The sequence below is a fragment of the Neltuma alba genome, unplaced genomic scaffold (assembly GCF_004799145.2).
Source record: "Neltuma alba isolate B1F8T4 unplaced genomic scaffold, ASM479914v2 tig00011899_pilon, whole genome shotgun sequence".
NCBI lineage: Eukaryota > Viridiplantae > Streptophyta > Magnoliopsida > Fabales > Fabaceae > Neltuma > Neltuma alba.
In genome coordinates, this window is record NW_021636497.1 from 336824 (window position 1) to 355913 (window position 19090).

General features: G+C 37.6%; 1 protein-coding gene across 1 annotated transcript; it reads left to right on the forward strand.

The window, feature by feature from the left end:
- Positions 1 to 407: 407 nt before the first annotated feature.
- LOC114719233 (WD40 repeat-containing protein HOS15-like) lies at positions 408 to 17402 on the forward strand. Its single transcript, XM_028904701.1, has 14 exons — positions 408 to 708; positions 2887 to 3032; positions 3201 to 3531; positions 4270 to 4364; positions 4455 to 4501; positions 5418 to 5568; positions 12692 to 12755; positions 15023 to 15181; positions 15259 to 15380; positions 15777 to 15851; positions 16067 to 16120; positions 16234 to 16307; positions 16774 to 16848; positions 16965 to 17402. Exons 1-14 carry the CDS (start codon positions 648 to 650, stop codon positions 17182 to 17184), a joined length of 1674 nt encoding a protein of 557 aa, XP_028760534.1. The 5' UTR covers positions 408 to 647; the 3' UTR covers positions 17185 to 17402.
- Positions 17403 to 19090: the final 1688 nt, after the last annotated feature.

A 19090-nucleotide genomic window follows, 5' to 3' on the forward strand; every position in this document is an offset into this window, starting at 1 on the left:
TAGATCAAACCAGGTCCCAGTGCCTTAATATAGAATTTTAAAAAAAAAAAAGATAAAAGAGATTTGGAGTCCGGCCACCACAGTTTTGTCTCGTGGGGAAAACATAAAAATAATTTCCGACAGCAGAAAATTTTAACGGTCATTTATTTTTTTATGCACCAACGGTCATTTATTAATTATTCACGTTAATATTGATGTATTGATTTGATGCATAGTAGTTGGCAATTAAAAAAAATGATATTTGAAAATAAGTTAATATTAATATTTTAACAAAACTATGCATTGATTTTAGATGAAACGATCGGCGTGTGACGACTGACGACTTACGACCAATAAATAAAATCACCCCAAAACAGAAGAGGCGAAGCAATAAGTACACTAACGAAAAAGGGCAAAACGGAACCCACCCTGACTCGCGTGACGAGCGTTTGTAAAATCCCTCTGTTTAGCTGCCACCATTAACGACGCTTTTCCTCTTTCCTCCTCCTCCTCCTCCCCCTATCAAAAGCTGCCCGTTCTTTCTGCCCCTGACCGTCGTTTCTACTCTACTGTCTCCCTTTCCGGCCATTCTTGCTTCATCTCTGCGGCTCAGACGCATGGTTTCTTGAGCCTTCTTGAAGGCCATTGAAGCCGCTTGCTCCGAGAACATGAACTCCATCACCTCCGTGGAGCTCAATTACCTCGTCTTCCGCTACCTTCAAGAATCAGGTTTGTTTGCTTTCTTCCTGCGCTCTTTATTTTATGCCCGTCCTTCAGAATTCGTCTTTATGTTTTGTCGGTTTTTTGTTTCCGCTCATTCTTGATTCCCTCTTTGCTTCCGCTTGATGTTAGAAGTCTAGGGTTTGGACACGGATTACGTTGTGGATGGTTTAGGCTTTAGAGCAGTGGAGTTCAAGTTTTGTTCAACCATGTTAGGGTTAGTCTCATGCTGAGAAATTACGTACTTCTTTACTTTGGAAATTTGGAAGAATTTTAGGCCGGAAGGTGGGTCTTTTTGGTTGTGGCTAGGGATAGGAGGGGAGGAAGTTGTCAGATCTGTTATTTGGGGTTGATACTTCAATCTCAAAGTTCTGAAATTTGTTTTCCTTGCTAGTTTTGCACTGAGTATACAACTATTGCTTCAGGCTTGCTTAGTTGGTTTCATTGATGAAGCGATTAGTTTTAAATCCATGTTATCGGGATTCCTATAGCCAAAAAGGGGGGGGGGGGAATCTTGGCTTAGACCATTTCTGTTTAGGTCCTTCTAACCACCCGACTCCACTCGCCCAAGGAAAAAAAAAAACTACCGTAAAGAAAGAAATGCGACAATTCCAATGTATAAAGATGTTACTTTTGTGAGTTTTCATGTCTCAGATCAGGTTTATGAATTTGTGCTTCAAAGACGAGATAATTTGAAAGGAATGGTAAAAAAAAATGGAAGCAGGCATTCGGGGACCAGTTGGAATACTGGTTTTATCTTTTTACCTCCCTATTCATCAAAGCAATCCTAAGTTGTAATGGTGTACTATCTTTGGTATGCTCCATTTTGTATGTAGTAAAATGTTTGTAAGTTGATGGTTATTCGCATGCTATATGTAGAAACATGGAGTATAAACTGAGATGTCTGTTAAATATGCATCTTAGTGTCCAAACTCCAAAGCCATAGAGGAATTTGCATTCATTGTGCAGTAGAATTACCTTCTTCTGTGCTGTCTATTCTAAATATTAATCACCCTTTTGTTTCAAAAAAGGAAAAAAATAGTTGCATTTCTTTGGTTTTGGTGTGCATTAAAGCAGCTTATCAATGTTAATATGTTTAGCATATCCAAAGTTTCGCGTTTTGTTAATGTGAAAAGTTTAGTATGACCATTTGAGAAACATTAAATATGTCTGTAAAAAGATGAGACATATTGTATGAAGAGAACCAGACCAAGTGCCCATTTTGGCCACAAGAAACGGGCCCTCATGGAATTGGAAACAAGAAGGATTCCACCAAATTGTCAGGTTTTGTTTGCAGATTATTGTCTGTTATAGAAAGCTCATTTTGAAAAATGCAGTAGTGTCTGTTCCTATGGGAGGAAGAATGATGACTCCCATGATACAATCAAGGTCAGATCCCAAAAGCACCTTCACCATGTCTGGTTTGGGATCTCCTCCATGTCCTTATTCGATGATCATAGATGGTTTCCATGTCACATCCCTTTTTGTGTTTTAGTGCCTCTGTTGCATGCATCTGCCATATATCGCCCTCCCTTACAACACCAAGTGACTCTCCCTTCGTCCATTTCATGCCTTTGTCTTCATCATGCTGCCTTTGAGATGGCTTTACAATAGGTTTTGTCTTTCATTTTTTATTGGAACTTTCTGTTCCTGAGAGGACAGGGACTGAATTCAGAATAAGTAGTAGCAATAATGATGGTGGTGGGGAATGGTTGAAGCAGGTGGCCATGAAGGTGGGTCTGCAATGTAAGTATTGCGATCAGGAAGGCAAAGAAGAATGAGACTGGGAGGAGAAGGAGAGGAGGAAGGGAAGGGAAAACATTATTTGAGGGCATTTAATTCTTTTGAATTTTCATTTTGTTTTTACTTGATTGAATGATTGAACTAATATCATTACTTAATATTATTTAATGTAAGATCTATATAAGAATTTCCCCTTGACTACAGTTATTTATAATTTATACTTAGAACTTTCGTATGTGCTTAAGATATTAATGCTAACGGCCTAACACCAATTTTTCATCTAAGGACTTGGATGTATGAAGATTTTGTGTAATGATATTGACTAAGAATCATGGCCTGTAATAGTCCTAGAGTAATGATATTGACTAAGAATCAGTGTCTAATGATAAAGAACAATATATATCATCTTCATTGGCTTTTCTACTATTTTACATGAAATTGCAGGCTTCACCCATGCTGCTTTTGCTTTTGGATATGAGGCGGGGATAAACAAATGTCCAATTGATGGAAATTTGGTGCCCCCGGGTGCTCTTATTACATTTGTTCAGAAAGGGCTACAATACTTGGAAATGGAAGCGAACTTGAGTAATGTTAGCACTCTTCAATTGTTATCATCGAATTTCAGTAAAAGAGAATGCTTCAGATTTTTATTTCTTTTTCTGCCTATTAGGATAAGGTTCAATTTATTTGAGTAGACATTTTTGAAGCTTTCATACCTGAGGTTTCATGTTGATCAGTGTTTGTTTTAAGCCTGCCAGTGTGATACAGACATAGATGAAGATTTTTCATTCTTACAACCTTTGGATCTTATCACAAAAGATGTGCATGAACTAAGGCAAATGATTATTGAAAGAAGGAAAAAACTACAGAAGGAAAAAAGTAAGGGCCTTGAGAAGGAAAATGAAGTTGAACGTGGACGAGTGAGAGAAAAGGAAAGACATGAAAAGGAGAAAGTATGCGAAAAGGACCGAGAGAAGGTTGAAAATGACAGAGAAAGAGAATCACATCATGAACATAAGACCGACAGAATGGATACAGATCAAGAAGATAAACCTACTGTTAAGCAAGAAGAAAATGGCACTTTCAGAGGTAATCATCAGTGTAATGAAGTCTCTCTGGTGCAGATCAAATGTGTTTAATGTGATGTGGAAATGCTGCAAGTTCCTATTAGACAATTTGTCCCTAGTCAGTCTCAAATAAGTCTATATTTTTCTACCACCGTTACTTCATCTCTCTTTCTCCTTTGGTCCTGGATTTTGTAATGTCTATTCATGCAAATTTGTGGTTGGCATATGGATTTTTATTACAAATGAATTTAGAAGTTATACATGATGTTGTAGTTGGCTAGCTAATCTGAAATTCGTGCTTCATCAAATACCTGATTCGTCTCCATTCTGTGTTGATCATACTATTCTAAAGACATGGATTTAAAAATTAGTATAGTTCTGCAATAGCTGTTATTTGGATGCCATCCTTCGCATTTCTGATCCAAGTATTGCTAACCTCTTCTTTGTGCGGTTAAAATTAGAAATGACCTCTTTCAGTAAATACACTGTACCAATTGTTTATCCTAGAAAAAAATTTGCATTTACTTTATCCCCTCCTTTTTTCTTCTCCCTTTGGGATTTTCATGGGTAAACCACCAATTGTAATTGCAAAGATTTGTTGCACCAATTGAACCTCCTTCCGGAACCCTCTGTGAGACAGTGTGTCATTGTGGCACACAAGCATGCAATATGGCATGAGTTAATATTTCAATGGAATTTAATATTTCAATAGAATTCATTCCTTCGAATATGTGTGAAGAAAGCTTATTTGTTTACTCAGGACCAGAACCCATGGATATCTCTACAACTTCAACATCTCAACCAAGTGAAATCCTGAGTTCTGATGTGACTATTTTGGAGGGGCATACGTCGGAGGTTAAGTTTATTTTGTAAAATTCTTGGATTTTCTTCTCTCAACTTCTTCTGTGAAACTCCATATTGATAGCTTTTCTACCATTTATTTAGGTCTGTGCTTGTGCATGGAGTCCTACAGGGTCTCTTCTTGCATCAGGGTATGTATCTCCTTCACAAATGCTATATTTTTGCACACTGCCCAGTCAAATGCAATGGATTTCTGGAAAGAATTGAAATGAAACTATGGAGAAATGCAATTGCTCTGCTAAGGCTATTCTGCAGAGGATCCCTCTAAAGCTCTATCTTTTTGTGATGTTTCTTCTTCTGGTATTTTTTTTTGACCCATTTGTCCCCTTAAAAGACTGAGATATGAAAACCGTCTCAAATTCTGTTTTAATATACTTATTTATAAATGTAAAATGTACGTGTTATGCATGTTCCTCCCCACCATTTGCAGTTGGACGGGTAATGAATGTTTGTGATTGATGTGATTAACAAGCTGATCTAAATGTAACATTTATGAATATCATTAATACCATGAATAATGTGATTTATTGCTATGCATGGAAATAACAGGAATTTTCATTGGATGGAGAATCACAATTTCTGACTGCTCTACATTTGTGTTCTTCCAGCCATTTGTTAACAATCACGAGAAAATTAGTTTTATTGAACAAATAAAGTGACAACATAAACAGGTCCTGAATTTGTAAGAAATAGGTTCACGAGATGCATATCAATGTAGGTGCATTTGATAACTATCTTAATGATATTCAATTCTGATTATGCACTTCATAGCTATCTATTTCAACACATGGAATGTTGGATTGCATTTGCTTGCTAAGGTTTTTCTTTTGTATTTTTCCTTGTTTTTCTGTTCCGATGGAGAATTATGTATTTTTCCTTGCTAAGGTTAATTATCTTCAACTCTGAAATGAATTCTCTAGGATTTTTATCTTCCGTGACAGTTCTTTGCTTTGGAAAGCGAATCCTTGTGAAAAAGATTGAAAAAGGGGCCAGTAATTGGCTTTTAATAAAATTCATTTACTTTATTGTCATCCTTCCAACGTTTAGGTCTGGGGACTCAACAGCTCGCATTTGGACAATAGCAGAAGGCAGAAGTAAATCTGGTTCGCAGAATGGCCCTTTGAATGTCTTGGTGTTGAAGCATGTTAGAGGCAGAACTAATGAAAAGAGTAAAGACGTAACTACACTCGATTGGAATGTGAGTTTTAGTGCTGATTCTGATTTAAATCCAAGATAACTGCTACTGTCTGCATGTTCGAACTTGGGATCAAAAGCTGTTATTTGCTTTGGTGCTAGTAGCCTGAATTAGTTCTGATTTGTAATCCACTGCTACCGTCTGGGAGCAAAGTCTTGCTCCTTGACCATGAAGAGCATGACAGTTATCCCTGCTTTGAAATTGTTTATGATTCAAATCTGATCTTTTAAATCAAATCGAATCTGCAATGCCATGGATACTTGTTCTATTAAATATCTTGTTCTGATAAGTATGCTTGTTCTTAAAATTTTTTTTTACATAGAATTGTGTGGGTGCCTACTCTATAAGGTCATCTTACTTATGCATTTGATCATTGGATCATATATTGTCTAAACTGTGAATGTTTCACTCAATGTTTATTCCATATGAGATAGTTACAATATATAGGGTTCGGACTGTGAGAATAATCCGGCTAGAATCAATCAAAAATAAATTACAATCAATTAGAGATGTGATAGCACACAATCAGGAATTTTTTTCTCATGCATAATGATAGGCGAGTATCATGGGCTTTCTGGCTAAAGGTTTGGTCATAATGTCAACAATCTGATCAATCGAGCGCACATAGCTCAAGTTGATGATACCACCTTCTACCTTTTCTTTGATAAAGTGCCGATCAATGTCGACATGCTTTGTTCGGTCATGATACACTGGATTATTTGTCATTTCAATACTGGCTTGGTTGTCACACCAGAGGTTCACTGGACCTTCATAGGGAATTCTCAATTCCTTCAGGAGTCTAATCACCCACATTCCTTCACACACCCCTAGAGCTATAGCTCTTAGCTTAGCTTTAGCACTGCTCCTTGAGACTACGGTCTGTTTCTTGCTTCGTGGTTTCCCCAAACATAGGTGCAGTAACCTGTGATAGATCTCCTGTTAGCTATAGCTCTCCCATGATCTGCATCAGTATAGACCTCTATGTTTCTTGTATTCCCCTTTTTAAAGAATATTCCTCTTCCAGGATTGAGTTTAAGGTAGGTCAAGATTCTATACACAGCCTCCATATGTTCTTCCTGAGGTTGGTGCATAAATTGGCTTACCACCCCAACTGCATAGCTAATGTCAGGTCGTGTATGGGTCAAGTAGATCAGTTTACTCAAGTTTTCTGTACCTTTCTGAGTCAACTGGTACCCTTTTTGGTTTAATCTCCAGATTGCATGACTCTTCTATAGGTGTTTCATTCGGTTTAGCCCCAAGTATTCCTGTTTCATGGAGTAAATCAAGTGTGTATTTCCGTTGGGACACACTTATACCCTTTTTGGATCTAGCAACCTCCATTCCGAGAAAGTACCTCATTTGTCCTAGGTCCTTCACTTGGAATTCCCTAGCCAGGGCTTTCTTGAGTTGAGAGATAGAAGCTTCATCATCACCAGTTATGACTATATCATCCACATACACAATTAGGATCGTTACCTTTCCATCATTGTGTTTGACAAAAAGAGTGTGATCAGCTTGTCCTTGGTTGTAACCAAACCTGTTGATTGTTTTGGCAAACCTATCAAACCATGCTCGTGAAGACTGTTTCAGGCCATATAATGACTTCTTCAGTTTGCAAACCAAATTAGGTAGAGCTATTACTCCATCTGGAACTTGCATGTATACTTCCTCTTCTAAATCTCCATTTAGGAAAGCATTCTTTACATCCAGTTGATGTAGGGACCAGTCAAGATTAGCAGCTAAGGATAGAAGTACTTGGATGGTATTGAACTTTGCCACGGGTGCAAACGTTTCTTGATAATCAATCTTATAAGTTTGAGTGTACCCTTTTGCAACTAATCTCCCTTTGTACTTGTTGATGCTTCCGTTAGGGTTGAATTTCGGTGTGAAGATCCACCTGCAACCCACTGTTTTCTTGCCGTTAGGGAGTGTGGTAATATCCCACGTGTTATTCTCCTCCAAGGCTTTCAACTCTTTGTATGCTGCATGCTTCTAATTCAGATCTTTCATGGCCTGTTGAAATGTTTCTGGAATTTTCACCTGTGAGCTATTCACCAGAAAGGTTTGTATTCTAGCAGATAGATTGTCATAAGAGACAAATCTTTGTATAGGATGCTGATTACACGACCTTACCCCTTTTCCAAGTGCAATAGGCCATCCTAGTTCTTCAGGATCCAACTCCGGATTGGAATCATGTTGCTGCCTTGGAATGGAAGGAACCCCGCTAATACTGTTTTGTTCACCTGATTGAGATCTTGAGTGCTCTGTTACCCCTACATCAATTTCAGCATTTGTTTCCATTGTGTGAGGATCGTTTGTGGGGGGTTTTGGGTTCTGGTTGAGGTGTAGGTTTGGGGGTTTCCGGTTCAGGTTTAGGGATTTCTTCATGTGGTATATAGGGTTTAGGAGGGCGGTTAGGAGGTGCGTTGGTCTCAGGTTCAGGTGTAATTAGTCATTCTACTCCATAATTCTCCCCCTGAATGGGTAATTTGGGATAGTATGCATCATCCTCATAAAAAACTGTCTTTGGAGATTATGAGTTTTCTAGTAGAGGGACAGTAACACTTATAGCCTTTGTGGGTTGAGGAATACCTGAGAAAAAGATATTTTTCTGCTCTAGCATCTAGTTTTCCCCCATCATGTTTATGGACAAAGACAACACATCCAAGGACTTTTTGTGGGATGGTATTGATGATAGGTGAGGTGGGGTAGGTCTCAAGGAGTTTTTGAATAGGAGTTTAGAAATTGAGAATTTTGGAGGCCATTCGGTTAATAAGATAGGCTGTCGTTAGCACAGCATCTCCCTAAAACAGGCTTGGAACATTTCTTTCCGTCATAATGGCTCGGGTTACTTCCAAAAGGTGCCTATTTTTCTGCTCGGCAACTCCATTTTGTTGTGGGGTATAGACACACAAGGTTTGGTGATGGATTCCCTGTTGCTCAAGAAATTCCCTAAAGGCTCCACTCACATACTCTTTGGTATTGTTACTTCTCAGTACTTTGATGGGAGTTTGAAATTGGGTTTTCACAAAAGAGTGAAAGTTTTTGAAAATTTGTAAGGTTTCGGATTTCTCTTTCATAAGATAAACCCATGTAACCCGGGTATGATCATTGATGAATGTGATAAACCACCTTGTGCCCGTTCGGATTTTGGTTTTGGCAGGTCCCCAAATGTCGGCGTGGATCATTGTAAAAGGGGTAGTGGGTTTGTAAATATGTTTGGGATAAGAGGTGTGAGTTTGTTTGGCAATTTGACAAGTTTCGCATTGGAAAGGAGAAGAATTTTTATTGAATAATGTTGGAAACACCTGCTTCATATAATCAAAGCCGGGGTGGCCTAATCTTTGATGCCACAACATTATATTTTTATTTTGAGAATTGGAGCTAACCATAGCTTTCCTTGCTCCTTTTGTCTTCATATCCTTTCCTTCAAAGTAGTAAAGTCCATCCCATTCCTTAGCAGTTAAAATCTTCCTCCCCGAAATCGAATCTTGAAAAACACAGTTAACATCATTAAAGAACACCCAACATACTTGTCCTTTAGTCAGTTTGCTTATAGATATAAGATTGCAAGTGAGAGCAGGAACAAACAAAACATTATGAATTTCCAGATCATCAGAGAGGGCCATAGTGCCGACACCCTCAACTTTAGTACATAGTCCAGTTGCCACTTTTACTCTGAGGTTCTCATGGCAATATTTGAGAGTTTTGAAGAGGGTCTTATTACCAGTCATGTGGTTTGTAGCACCAGAGTCAACAATCCATGTCTCATCACTAGTGACCATTGCATTAAGGGCAATAATAGAATTACCTGACTGAATCAAGTTCACATTGGGAACCTTTTTTGATGTGTTTTGCTTTTCAAGCATCTTACGGAGCATTTGAAGCTCTTTTCTGGTTAAGCGGTCTCCATCATCACCTCTTTCCTCGGAGGAGGTGTGGTGGCTCTTTCCATCTTGACGTTGTTTCTGTTTCCTATGGGTTGGCTTTCCATGTAGTTTTCAACATTCATCTCTGGTGTGGCCTTTCTTGTTACAATGATTGCACCACTTGTTCCCTTTTCTTTCAGAGCTCTATGATGTCTGAGAACTCCTTGTGACCAAAGCTGAGCCATCAACTGGAGTTTTGTTACCCTAGGTGAGGTGTCTCCAACTTTCTTCGAACTTAACCATACTGAAGACTTCAAATAGGAATGGAAGAGGCTTTAGACCCATAATTCTGCCTCTTCTTCAAAAACATCATTTAGGCCCAACAGAAAATCATATATTCGTCCTTTTTCAACTAGCTGTCTGTAGTAATTAGCGTCATCAATATTCTTCCAAGAATGTACTTCAAAGAGATCCAATTGCTGCCATATCTTTGTCAGAGTACTGTAGTACTATGTTACAGTCAAGTTTCCTTGCTTCAGTTCTTTGAGTTGCCTCCTTAGGTCCAACAAAGCAGCAGTGTTGTCTAATGTAGAGTAATTGCGCTTAGCAGCATCCCAGATCTCCTTGGCTGTGCTTGCAAGAAGGTATCCCTCACTGATTTCGAGAGTTATTGAGTTGCATTCACCTGATTATTTTCAGCGAACCAGGTGTCAAAATTAGGATCATTGTGTGCTGGTTGTTTTGCTTCTCCATTCATATATTCTCCTTACGCTTCCCATAGATGCATCATACACTTTGGGACCATTGGAGATAGTTGCTGCCATTCAGTTTTTGGGCCACCATCATAGCTTGTTATTCAGTAGCTATTATCAAATCCGACACCGAATCAGAGGTTTTAGAAGGGGCTATTGGTGAAGAAGGCGTACCTTGAGTATTTGAGGATGTGCCGGACATAAAGGCCATTGGAATGGTGCCTTTTTGGCAGGCATATTGCGAACAGACCCAAAAAGTGGTGGAAAGTTTGATGGATTCATCTTCTAGACGAAGTAGGGTACTGGGATGGTTCTGGCGACAGCGTGTAGGCTTCAAGCGCGGAGGTTTGTGACGGCGTGTGGGCTTCACGCGCAGAGGCTTGTGACGGCGCATGGGCTTCACGTGCTGCTCCGTTGGACACCGGCTTCTGGGGATGCACCGATCAGAGGATTCCGGTAAGGATTGGAGGGGTAGTGTCGGTCACGTCCTGCTCTGGCCTTTAGATCTGAGGGTGCCGACGCCTCACTCTCTCTCCTCACTCTCTCTGTTCACGACAGGGGCCCAGGACTAGGGGTGGAAACAGGCCAGGCCAGGCCAGCCTTCGCTCTTAACAGGCCAGGCCTGTGACGAAGCTTGTTGGCCTGTAGCCTGTGAAAGGCTTTTTATTCGGCTTAAGCTTGGCCTGTAATCAAGCCTGGCTTGGCCTGAAGCCTGTTAAGAGGCCTGTATTTTAACAAATTTCAAACATACATAAATCAATGTAAAATTACAATAACTCGATCCACATTATCTAAAATACAAAAATAAAATATGAAATAATCAAATCATCAAACCAAATATATGCTAGAGAGATCAAGACCAACAAACTCATCAAAAGTAACTTTGTTATTTTTTATTTCAGACAAGACTGCTTGAGAAATGAATATCTAAAATAAAGGAAGAACACAACTTGAACAATTTAGATAATGCATATTATGAAAACATGTAGAAAAAAAATGGTATTAAGCAAATAAACCACACGCTTTTCTGAAATGACTAAGAATCCTTCACATTTAGCTTGGTTATTCAGTTACAAACCACACACATATTAAGCAAATAAACAAGACCCATACTTCACTTTCTACGAATTCCTGCTGCAATACGAACGATATAATGTATTTCCTAAAAATGCAGGCGCACAGTTCCAGCCGTATCACATCAAAGTGTGAGATATGAACAAATGTCCAGCTCAATTTCACATTAGACTCAAATAGATTAGTTTGACGACGTGACTGCACTCGTATAGGTCCAAATAGGCAGAAACGGAAAAGAAATCAACTCAATTGATGTGAATGCTGTGGTCCAACGGGGAACACAAGGGCGTGCCAAAACTAAATGAATTAATAGCACAGCCTCCATATATACCCAAAAATAGATAAGAAGTCAATAAGACTTAAAGGGAAAGAAACTAAAACAAATATATCAGATGAAGTATCAATGTATCATCTATCTTTTTCACACTCTTGGGTCGAACTTAAAGCGATTGGCAAAGCATGACCATATATATGAACAGGAGTCACATACCTGACAATGGAGGTCGGAGACGGAGTGTCGTAGGCTCGCAGCGTTAGTGATGGCGTGAAGAATGGAAGAATCAAAGAGGCAGAGCATGGTCACAGACGATAGACAACGAAGAATGAAATGGAAGAAGCAATAAACAGAACACAAGCGAAGAATCAAAGAATGGAATAATGGAAGAAGCGAACAAGAAGGTTGCACCTGCGATGCGATTTCATGAAGTATGTGTGCCGTCTAGGATGCGATTTGGTGAAGTGTGTGAGCAGCGTGCAAAGTGAAGAATGGAAGAAGCCAAGAGGAAGAGGGAAAGCAGCGGCAGTGTGGCACCTAGGTTAAAATCCTTCCATTACTTTGATGAGTTAGATCAAATTTACAATTTTAACCTTCAAAAATAACAGGCCCAGGCCGCCTGACAGGCTTAATAGGCTTATTAGGAAGCCTGAGCCTGGTTTGATAACATAAACAGGCCTGAGCCTGCTCTTGTGTTTAAATAGGCCAGGCCATAGGCCCCTGACAGGCCGCCTGGCCTATTTCCATCCCTACCCAGGACGGATCCGAACCCACAGCTCTGATACCATGTCTATAAACTGTGAATGTTTCACTCAATGTTTATTCCATATGAGATAGTTACAATATATAGGGTCCGGACGGTGAGATGAGAATAATCCGGTTAGAATCAATCAAAAATAAATTACAATCAATTAGAGATATGACAGCACACAATTAGGAATTTTATTCTCATGCATAATGATAGGCGAGTATCATGGGCTTTCTGACATATATTTTTTCACACGATTTTTTCTCCTTCATTTTCTACACCTTTCATTGAATTGTATTTATCTTTGGACCTTTGGTGTTATTTTTCAAAATATAGGTCAACTCAATTTTTTTTGTTTGTAATTTTTTACATTTTATGTGGAGGTTGACCCTAGCGGAACGTTTTACAGGGTGAGGGGACAATGCTTGCAACTGGTTCATATGATGGGCAAGCAAGAATTTGGACCACCAATGGTACGGTATCGTTTCTACAGTTATTGAGTAATTAATAACTAGACTTTTGAAGAGTTATATTGGATGGGATGGAAAGTGCTCAATTTGCTTTGATTTTATAACTTGCTGTGTGTATTTTGTCTGCTGTTAACTTATTTCGGTGCTAGTAAAAAAATATTTCGTTGGAAGATTAATAACTATGAATACAATGTTATCCTGCAACAAGTTTAAAGGCTAAGAAACAATTTTGAAGATGTGAGCGTTCTCCTCCAATCAGACAAACTTTGCAATGCCACATTATAGACTAACTCTTATTGCTAGACCCTTTAAAACAAGGCTTAGATTTTAAAAAAAGCAGGTTGGAAGAATGGATCCAAGATAGTAGGTAGGACAGATCCAGGCCCTCCAAAAAAACCGAAGAGCCAATTCCAAATGGGACTCACTGTTGGGAAATGAAGAAATGGATGGGTTAGAGTTTCTGAACGAGATATACTTGTGCATGTCAGGTGAAATAGCTATATAGGGTCCTGTAAGCTATAATGTACAAATATTTTCAATTGCTATAGTTTCTTTTTTCCTTAATCACCCTCTGGGGAGTTTCGCTCTGAGCATGTTTCTAAATGTGTTACTGGAAGTTTCAGCAGGTGCTTGAGAGATTTTTACTATGGGTTTAGGTTCCTGTCTTCAGCCTTCTGATCCAACCTCTTCCTCCTTGTTCTAGTTGTGAACATTTGTCATATTATTGTACCAAAAACAAAGCATTGTAAAATCATGGATAAGAATTCTTGTAACTTGAGTTTCATTTTCTCTGCCCCCTCTATAATTTTATTGTTGCTAGTTATGGTATAAGTATTTAGGTGTGCATGTAATTTTGCATTGTTAGGGTTTTCAATGTTCTATATGTATGCCACGATACATTTGTTACTATTTATTTTTATCTTTCACATGCAATGGTTGATAAATGGAATAATTGCATGGAAACTGGAGTTGTTGTCATGTGTACAAATGCTGTTGTCTTATGTTCTTCAGGTGTTGAGTTCATTGTTAGTTAATTGTCTGGTAGTGATGAAGCTGTGTTTGGTTGAGTGTGAATCAAGGAATACTATGTACAGGAGGGGTTGTCTTATTCCTTCGAGAAGGGATGAAAAATAGAGAAGCATTTCTCCCCTGAGGAAAGCGATGGGAAGAAAAGTTGGAGGAAAGAAAATGAGAGGAGAGAAAATAATGAGGAGGGAAAATTGGAGAGAAAATGTTATCATCCCTCTTGCTTGGATAGATGAGAAAAAATAGGGAGGATAGAAAATGAGCAAATATCTAAATGACTAGAACATCCTTATCAAAATATATCATATTTAAAATGAACTCAAATTAAATATTGCAATAGGAAAATTTTACTAACATTAACATCATCAAATAATTTAAAATCAAGTTATTTGGTTTATATAAATTTTCAGATTATTATACTTTAAAACCAAATTATTATTTTTAAAAAAATTGTTTTAAGATGAAAAAATAAGAAGTGAATAACTTTTTAAATATATAAAAATAAATAAATATAGAGAGAAATAACTCAAATAGGCGGAGAGGATGGGTAGCCATGGAAATCTGGTTTTCCTCTCCAAATCTTTTCATCTACAACAACAACAAAAAACCTTATCATACTAGGTGGGGTCGGTTATATGAATTGCACGACGTCATTGTGCTCTATCAACAACCAAGTCCTTAGATATGTTGTTGACCAAAAAGTCTTGTTCAACCAAGTCCAAATCTCTCTGTATATGAAGAGAAAATTTGGAGAGAAAACAAGGCTGTCTTATTTTCGCTCCCACTTTTCCTTCCACCCGTATTTTCTCTCCTATCCAGGTAGGGGAAAACTTATTTCTCCTCCTATACTTCTCTTTGGTTTTCTCTCCTCCGTAATTTTCCTCCCTAATTTTCTCTCCATCCAAGCAGAAGGTACAAGATAACTGTTACTAATAGTTTTCAGCATTTAATTATGTACTGATTTTTAGGCAATAAAGACTATTATACCTCTTTTTCTTTTTTTGGGGACATGTAAGAAATCCTTAGCCTGCATTTGTGATGTAAATGGCGATATTTTCTGTCTGATTTATCTAGTTGCATTCATCCTATAGGTTATACATCAAATTTCTATATTGATCTCTTTACACAGGTAATTTTCTGTAGGTGAATATTTTTAACTTGTTCTTAGGACTCTAGAAATATATATCTGTTTTGATAAAATGATTATAGATCTGTTTTGATAAAATGAAGGTGTCTTGGACCAGGTGAACTGAGGAGTACATTAAGCAAACACAAGGGACCCATATTCTCTCTGAAGTGGAACAAGAAAGGCGATTATCTTCTTACTGGAAGCTGTGATAAAACTGCAATTGTGTGGGATGTTAAGGCAGAGGAATGGAAACAGCAATTTGAATTTCATTCAGGTGGAGATTTTGATGGTATTTTAAGGCAACTATATTTATGAATAGGTTGTTTATTTTCTTTTTGATATGTTGTTTAGGTCCAACTCTTGATGTTGACTGGCGTAACAATGTATCATTTGCAACAAGCTCCACTGACAATATGATATATGTCTGCAAGATTGGTGAAAACCGGCCTATAAAAACTTTTGCTGGCCACCAGGTTTGTACTGATGATCTCATTTATTGTATTATAATATAGAATAATTCTTTTAAGACTGTAACTGTTACTTCTTGGAATTGGGGGGTGGGTTGATCTTAAACTTGAATTTGTTTTTGATTTAAAGTTAAAATGGTTGGCATGGTTGACAAACTCAATAGACTGGTGGGCTGCTGCTTTCAAGATGGGTTGTGCTGGCGTTCCTTTTTATTTTATGCTTATTGGTTACAGTCCCATGATAGCCTTGCATTTTTGCAGTTTCTCATCATGGTTGACTGAGATTGATTTGATATAAATGTGCTGTTGATTTTTCACAACACAATATGTCAATTTAATCGTTTAGGTGCAATATAGAGTTTGGATAAGATCTTCCTGATAATGGATTTTCCGCAATAACAGGGTGAAGTTAATTGTGTAAAATGGGATCCCACTGGTTCATTGCTGGCCTCCTGTTCTGATGATATTACTGCAAAGGTAATTTTTGGCCACTTATTTGAGGGAATGATCTGTTTATCATGTCCCGAGTTTTTGTTTTGGGTTCTATAAGCTGGCATTTTTAACTAACTGTTCATTTTTTGTAATGTTATTTTTGAAACGCAAAGTCTGCCATTTTGCATGAATATTTGAAATTTATTGTGTTAGTTTCTTCATTTGTTGATACGTGATAATAATCCAAGATTGTCATGTAGATATGGAGTTTGAAGCAGGACACATATCTCTATGATTTAAAGGAGCATTCCAAGGTATTGTGAGCTTTCGATTTTTTTTTTTTTTTTAATTTTCTAATGATATTTCTTTTCCTCCGACATTGTGGGTTTTTATGGAATAACGTCTATGTTTCTTTTTTTTTTGGCAGGAGATATATACAATCAGATGGAGCCCAACTGGTCCTGGTACAAGTAACCCTAACCAAAAATTGGTGTTGGCTAGGTAAGTCTGCTGCTTTGTTGTTATTTATTATGTGCAGTTCTTCTAAATATAATTTATTTAAAACGTGGTATTTCAGACTCCAAGAGTCTTGGTTGATAAATGACCGCTTCAATTCTATGTGAACTTTTTAGTACTGTGTGGGCACAGTGCTGCAAAATGATGTCCTCTATGTTGGGTTTGATTCCAACTAATTATAATTTTCCTTACACTGTTCTGACGCTGAACTTTTAAATTGGTTTCCACAGCATTTTAATGTTTCAGAATCAAAATCCATTTTTATCCTTATATACTATTTTTAGTACAGTGGGTTTTCTAATATAGCTGCTGCTCTTTAGATTCTCTTGATGCAATGTTTTCATCCTACAGTTTCCCTAGGAGCATCACTTACTCCATATTCTTTTTTTTTTTTGGGGGGGGTTATCAGAAGTATGTGCTTGATGTTAAGTATTTTGTGGTTACCTTGCAGTGCATCATTTGACTCGACTGTAAAGCTGTGGGATGTTGAAGTCGGGAAACTTATCTGTAGCTTGAATGGACACAGGTATTGTTTTATAATATGTGAAGAGCAGTCCTCTCTCTTTCACTCTCCTTGCCCTTATCTTCCTGTTCCACTGTATGGAATTTACTATGATTCTTACATGCTATATTTGGTTACAGGGATCCTGTGTATTCTGTAGCATTCAGCCCCAATGGTGAGTATTTAGCCAGTGGATCTCTTGACAAATCCATGCACATTTGGTCATTGAAAGAAGGGAAGATTGTGAAAACATACACGGGCGAAGGAGGCATTTTTGAGGTCTGCTGGAATAAGGAGGGTGACAAAATCGCGGCATGTTTTGCTAATAACACAGTTTGTGTTTTGGATTTCAGAATGTAGCCGTGAGGAAGCCCAATGTTATCCATAACCCCAGAGTTAGATATTGCCTGTGAAATTAAATTCGTTCTCCTCCCTGTAGGCTAGATTGGTGCAAGTGTATTTTTATGTGGGTAGGTTTTCATTTTATCGTAATTGTAATCATAACTCGGATATTCCTGTAAACATTGCTCTAAATCATAGTGAAATAACTTTAGCATGAGTAGTCACATCTTGATCAATGTGCATTTCCTTTGTCGAGAGTGTCATGGATGATAATCCTTGATTCCTTGTCTTTTGACAAATCCGTTGACTGCTTTAAGATGTACCTATTTGTGTGAGTGGAACGCTGAGCTGCATTCAGGTCAACTGCTTGTGATGCTGGGGATATATTTAGGGCTGCGTAATTGGTTATTCAGTTTGGGTAGGTTCATTAGCTGAAATGCGCATATTTTAAACACTAAACTGAAACTGAACATTAGCTGCTAACAGAACTGAATTATCTGAAATAATTTGGTTTACTAGGTTTCAGGGCTTTATATATTGTAATAAACTTTGTTAGTTATTCATTATATTACGAGTTTAAATTAAAAGTATCACTGGAAACAATAGCAGTTCAACTAATATTGGGTTTTTTAATTGCTCCAGCAAAGGAAACACCTGCCGAAAGTACTATCATATAAAAATTCAATAATTACATGTACGTGTGCAGCTTCAATATTAAAATCCTGGAACAAAATCAAATATATATTCAAGGCTAGATCTCAAGGATTTACGGAGAGATGAATCTTGAGACGTGGCCGCAAGCTTAACCAAATGTGGAATGTGAGGAGATGGAGAGAAGAGCAGAGACAGTGATGTGGTGAAGAATTTAATTAGATTGAAGGAGAGGACTGCGATGTGAGGCAATGACTGATGAGGAAGGGGATGTGGGTGCCATATCATGAAAGATGATATGGAATCTTACCTTAGCTTCTAGGGTTTAAGATATATTAGGCTGGGTTTAGATATATGTTTGGGCCTATGAGAATATCACTTAGTTTCATGTTCTATGTGCAGACATGTAAATATGTATATGTATAATATTATATATGTTGACAAAACACATTATATATACTTATAATTTCGGTTTTTTGGCTTGAAACCGAATTTTTTTTAATTAACCAAATCAATAACCAAATACCGAAATTTAATAAATAAAAACCAAACAAAAACTGAACACCAAAATAACCGAATCGAAAAATTGAAAATACATTTAGGTTTGGTGATAGGTTAAGGTTCGGTTTTATTTTTCTTTAGATACTCCTCCGATCCTTAATATAAGATCTATTTAACTAATTTGATTAGATTAAGGAAGTTAGGTTAAGTTAGTTAATTATAAGAAATATGACACGTTTTTCTTAAAATACTATAATCATCTTTTTTAATACCCCATTTCTTCTTCTACTTGATTATGGTTGAGCGAGTATCTATAGGGGTAATTTAGAAAAAATTAATAAATATGAAAAATGTGTCTTATCTTTATAACCAAAATCAATGAAAAATGGGTCTTATCTTTAGAATCAAAATCAACTCAATAATTAGGTCATATATTAAAAACCAGAGGAATATATTCTTTCAATTGCTACAGGTGCTCGGTTACCAGACCTGCTATGGACACGGTTTTTGTGATACAATTTCCGGTCCAACAAAAGGGGTTTCCTTCTAGGGAGAATTTTATGAGAAGCATGCCATTATCTTTGGAAAATGTAGAAAAACTTCAATGATCCAAAGTGTTGGCTATTTACACGTTGTATAAGTTTTCGTCCTACTCAAAGGTAGGAATTGGCGTTTGGGCGCTGATGCTGAGTGTTTGAAACTTGGATTAGCGGCTCTAAGTCGAAGCATAAATCATAGAGACCGGTTTCCAAAAAAAAAAATTTCTAAATTG

What these genes read in the sequence shown, in the direction of transcription:
- LOC114719233 (XM_028904701.1), top strand. Translation starts at nt 648, where the DNA reads ATGAACTCCATCACCTCCGTGGAGCTCAATTACCTCGTCTTCCGCTAC. An exon ending in CCGCTACCTTCAAGAATCAG is followed by an intron (nt 709 to 2,886) that starts GTTTGTTTGCTT and finishes ATGAAATTGCAG; the next exon opens with GCTTCACCCATGCTGCTTTT. An exon ending in AAACTTTTGCTGGCCACCAG is followed by an intron (nt 15,381 to 15,776) that starts GTTTGTACTGAT and finishes CCGCAATAACAG; the next exon opens with GGTGAAGTTAATTGTGTAAA.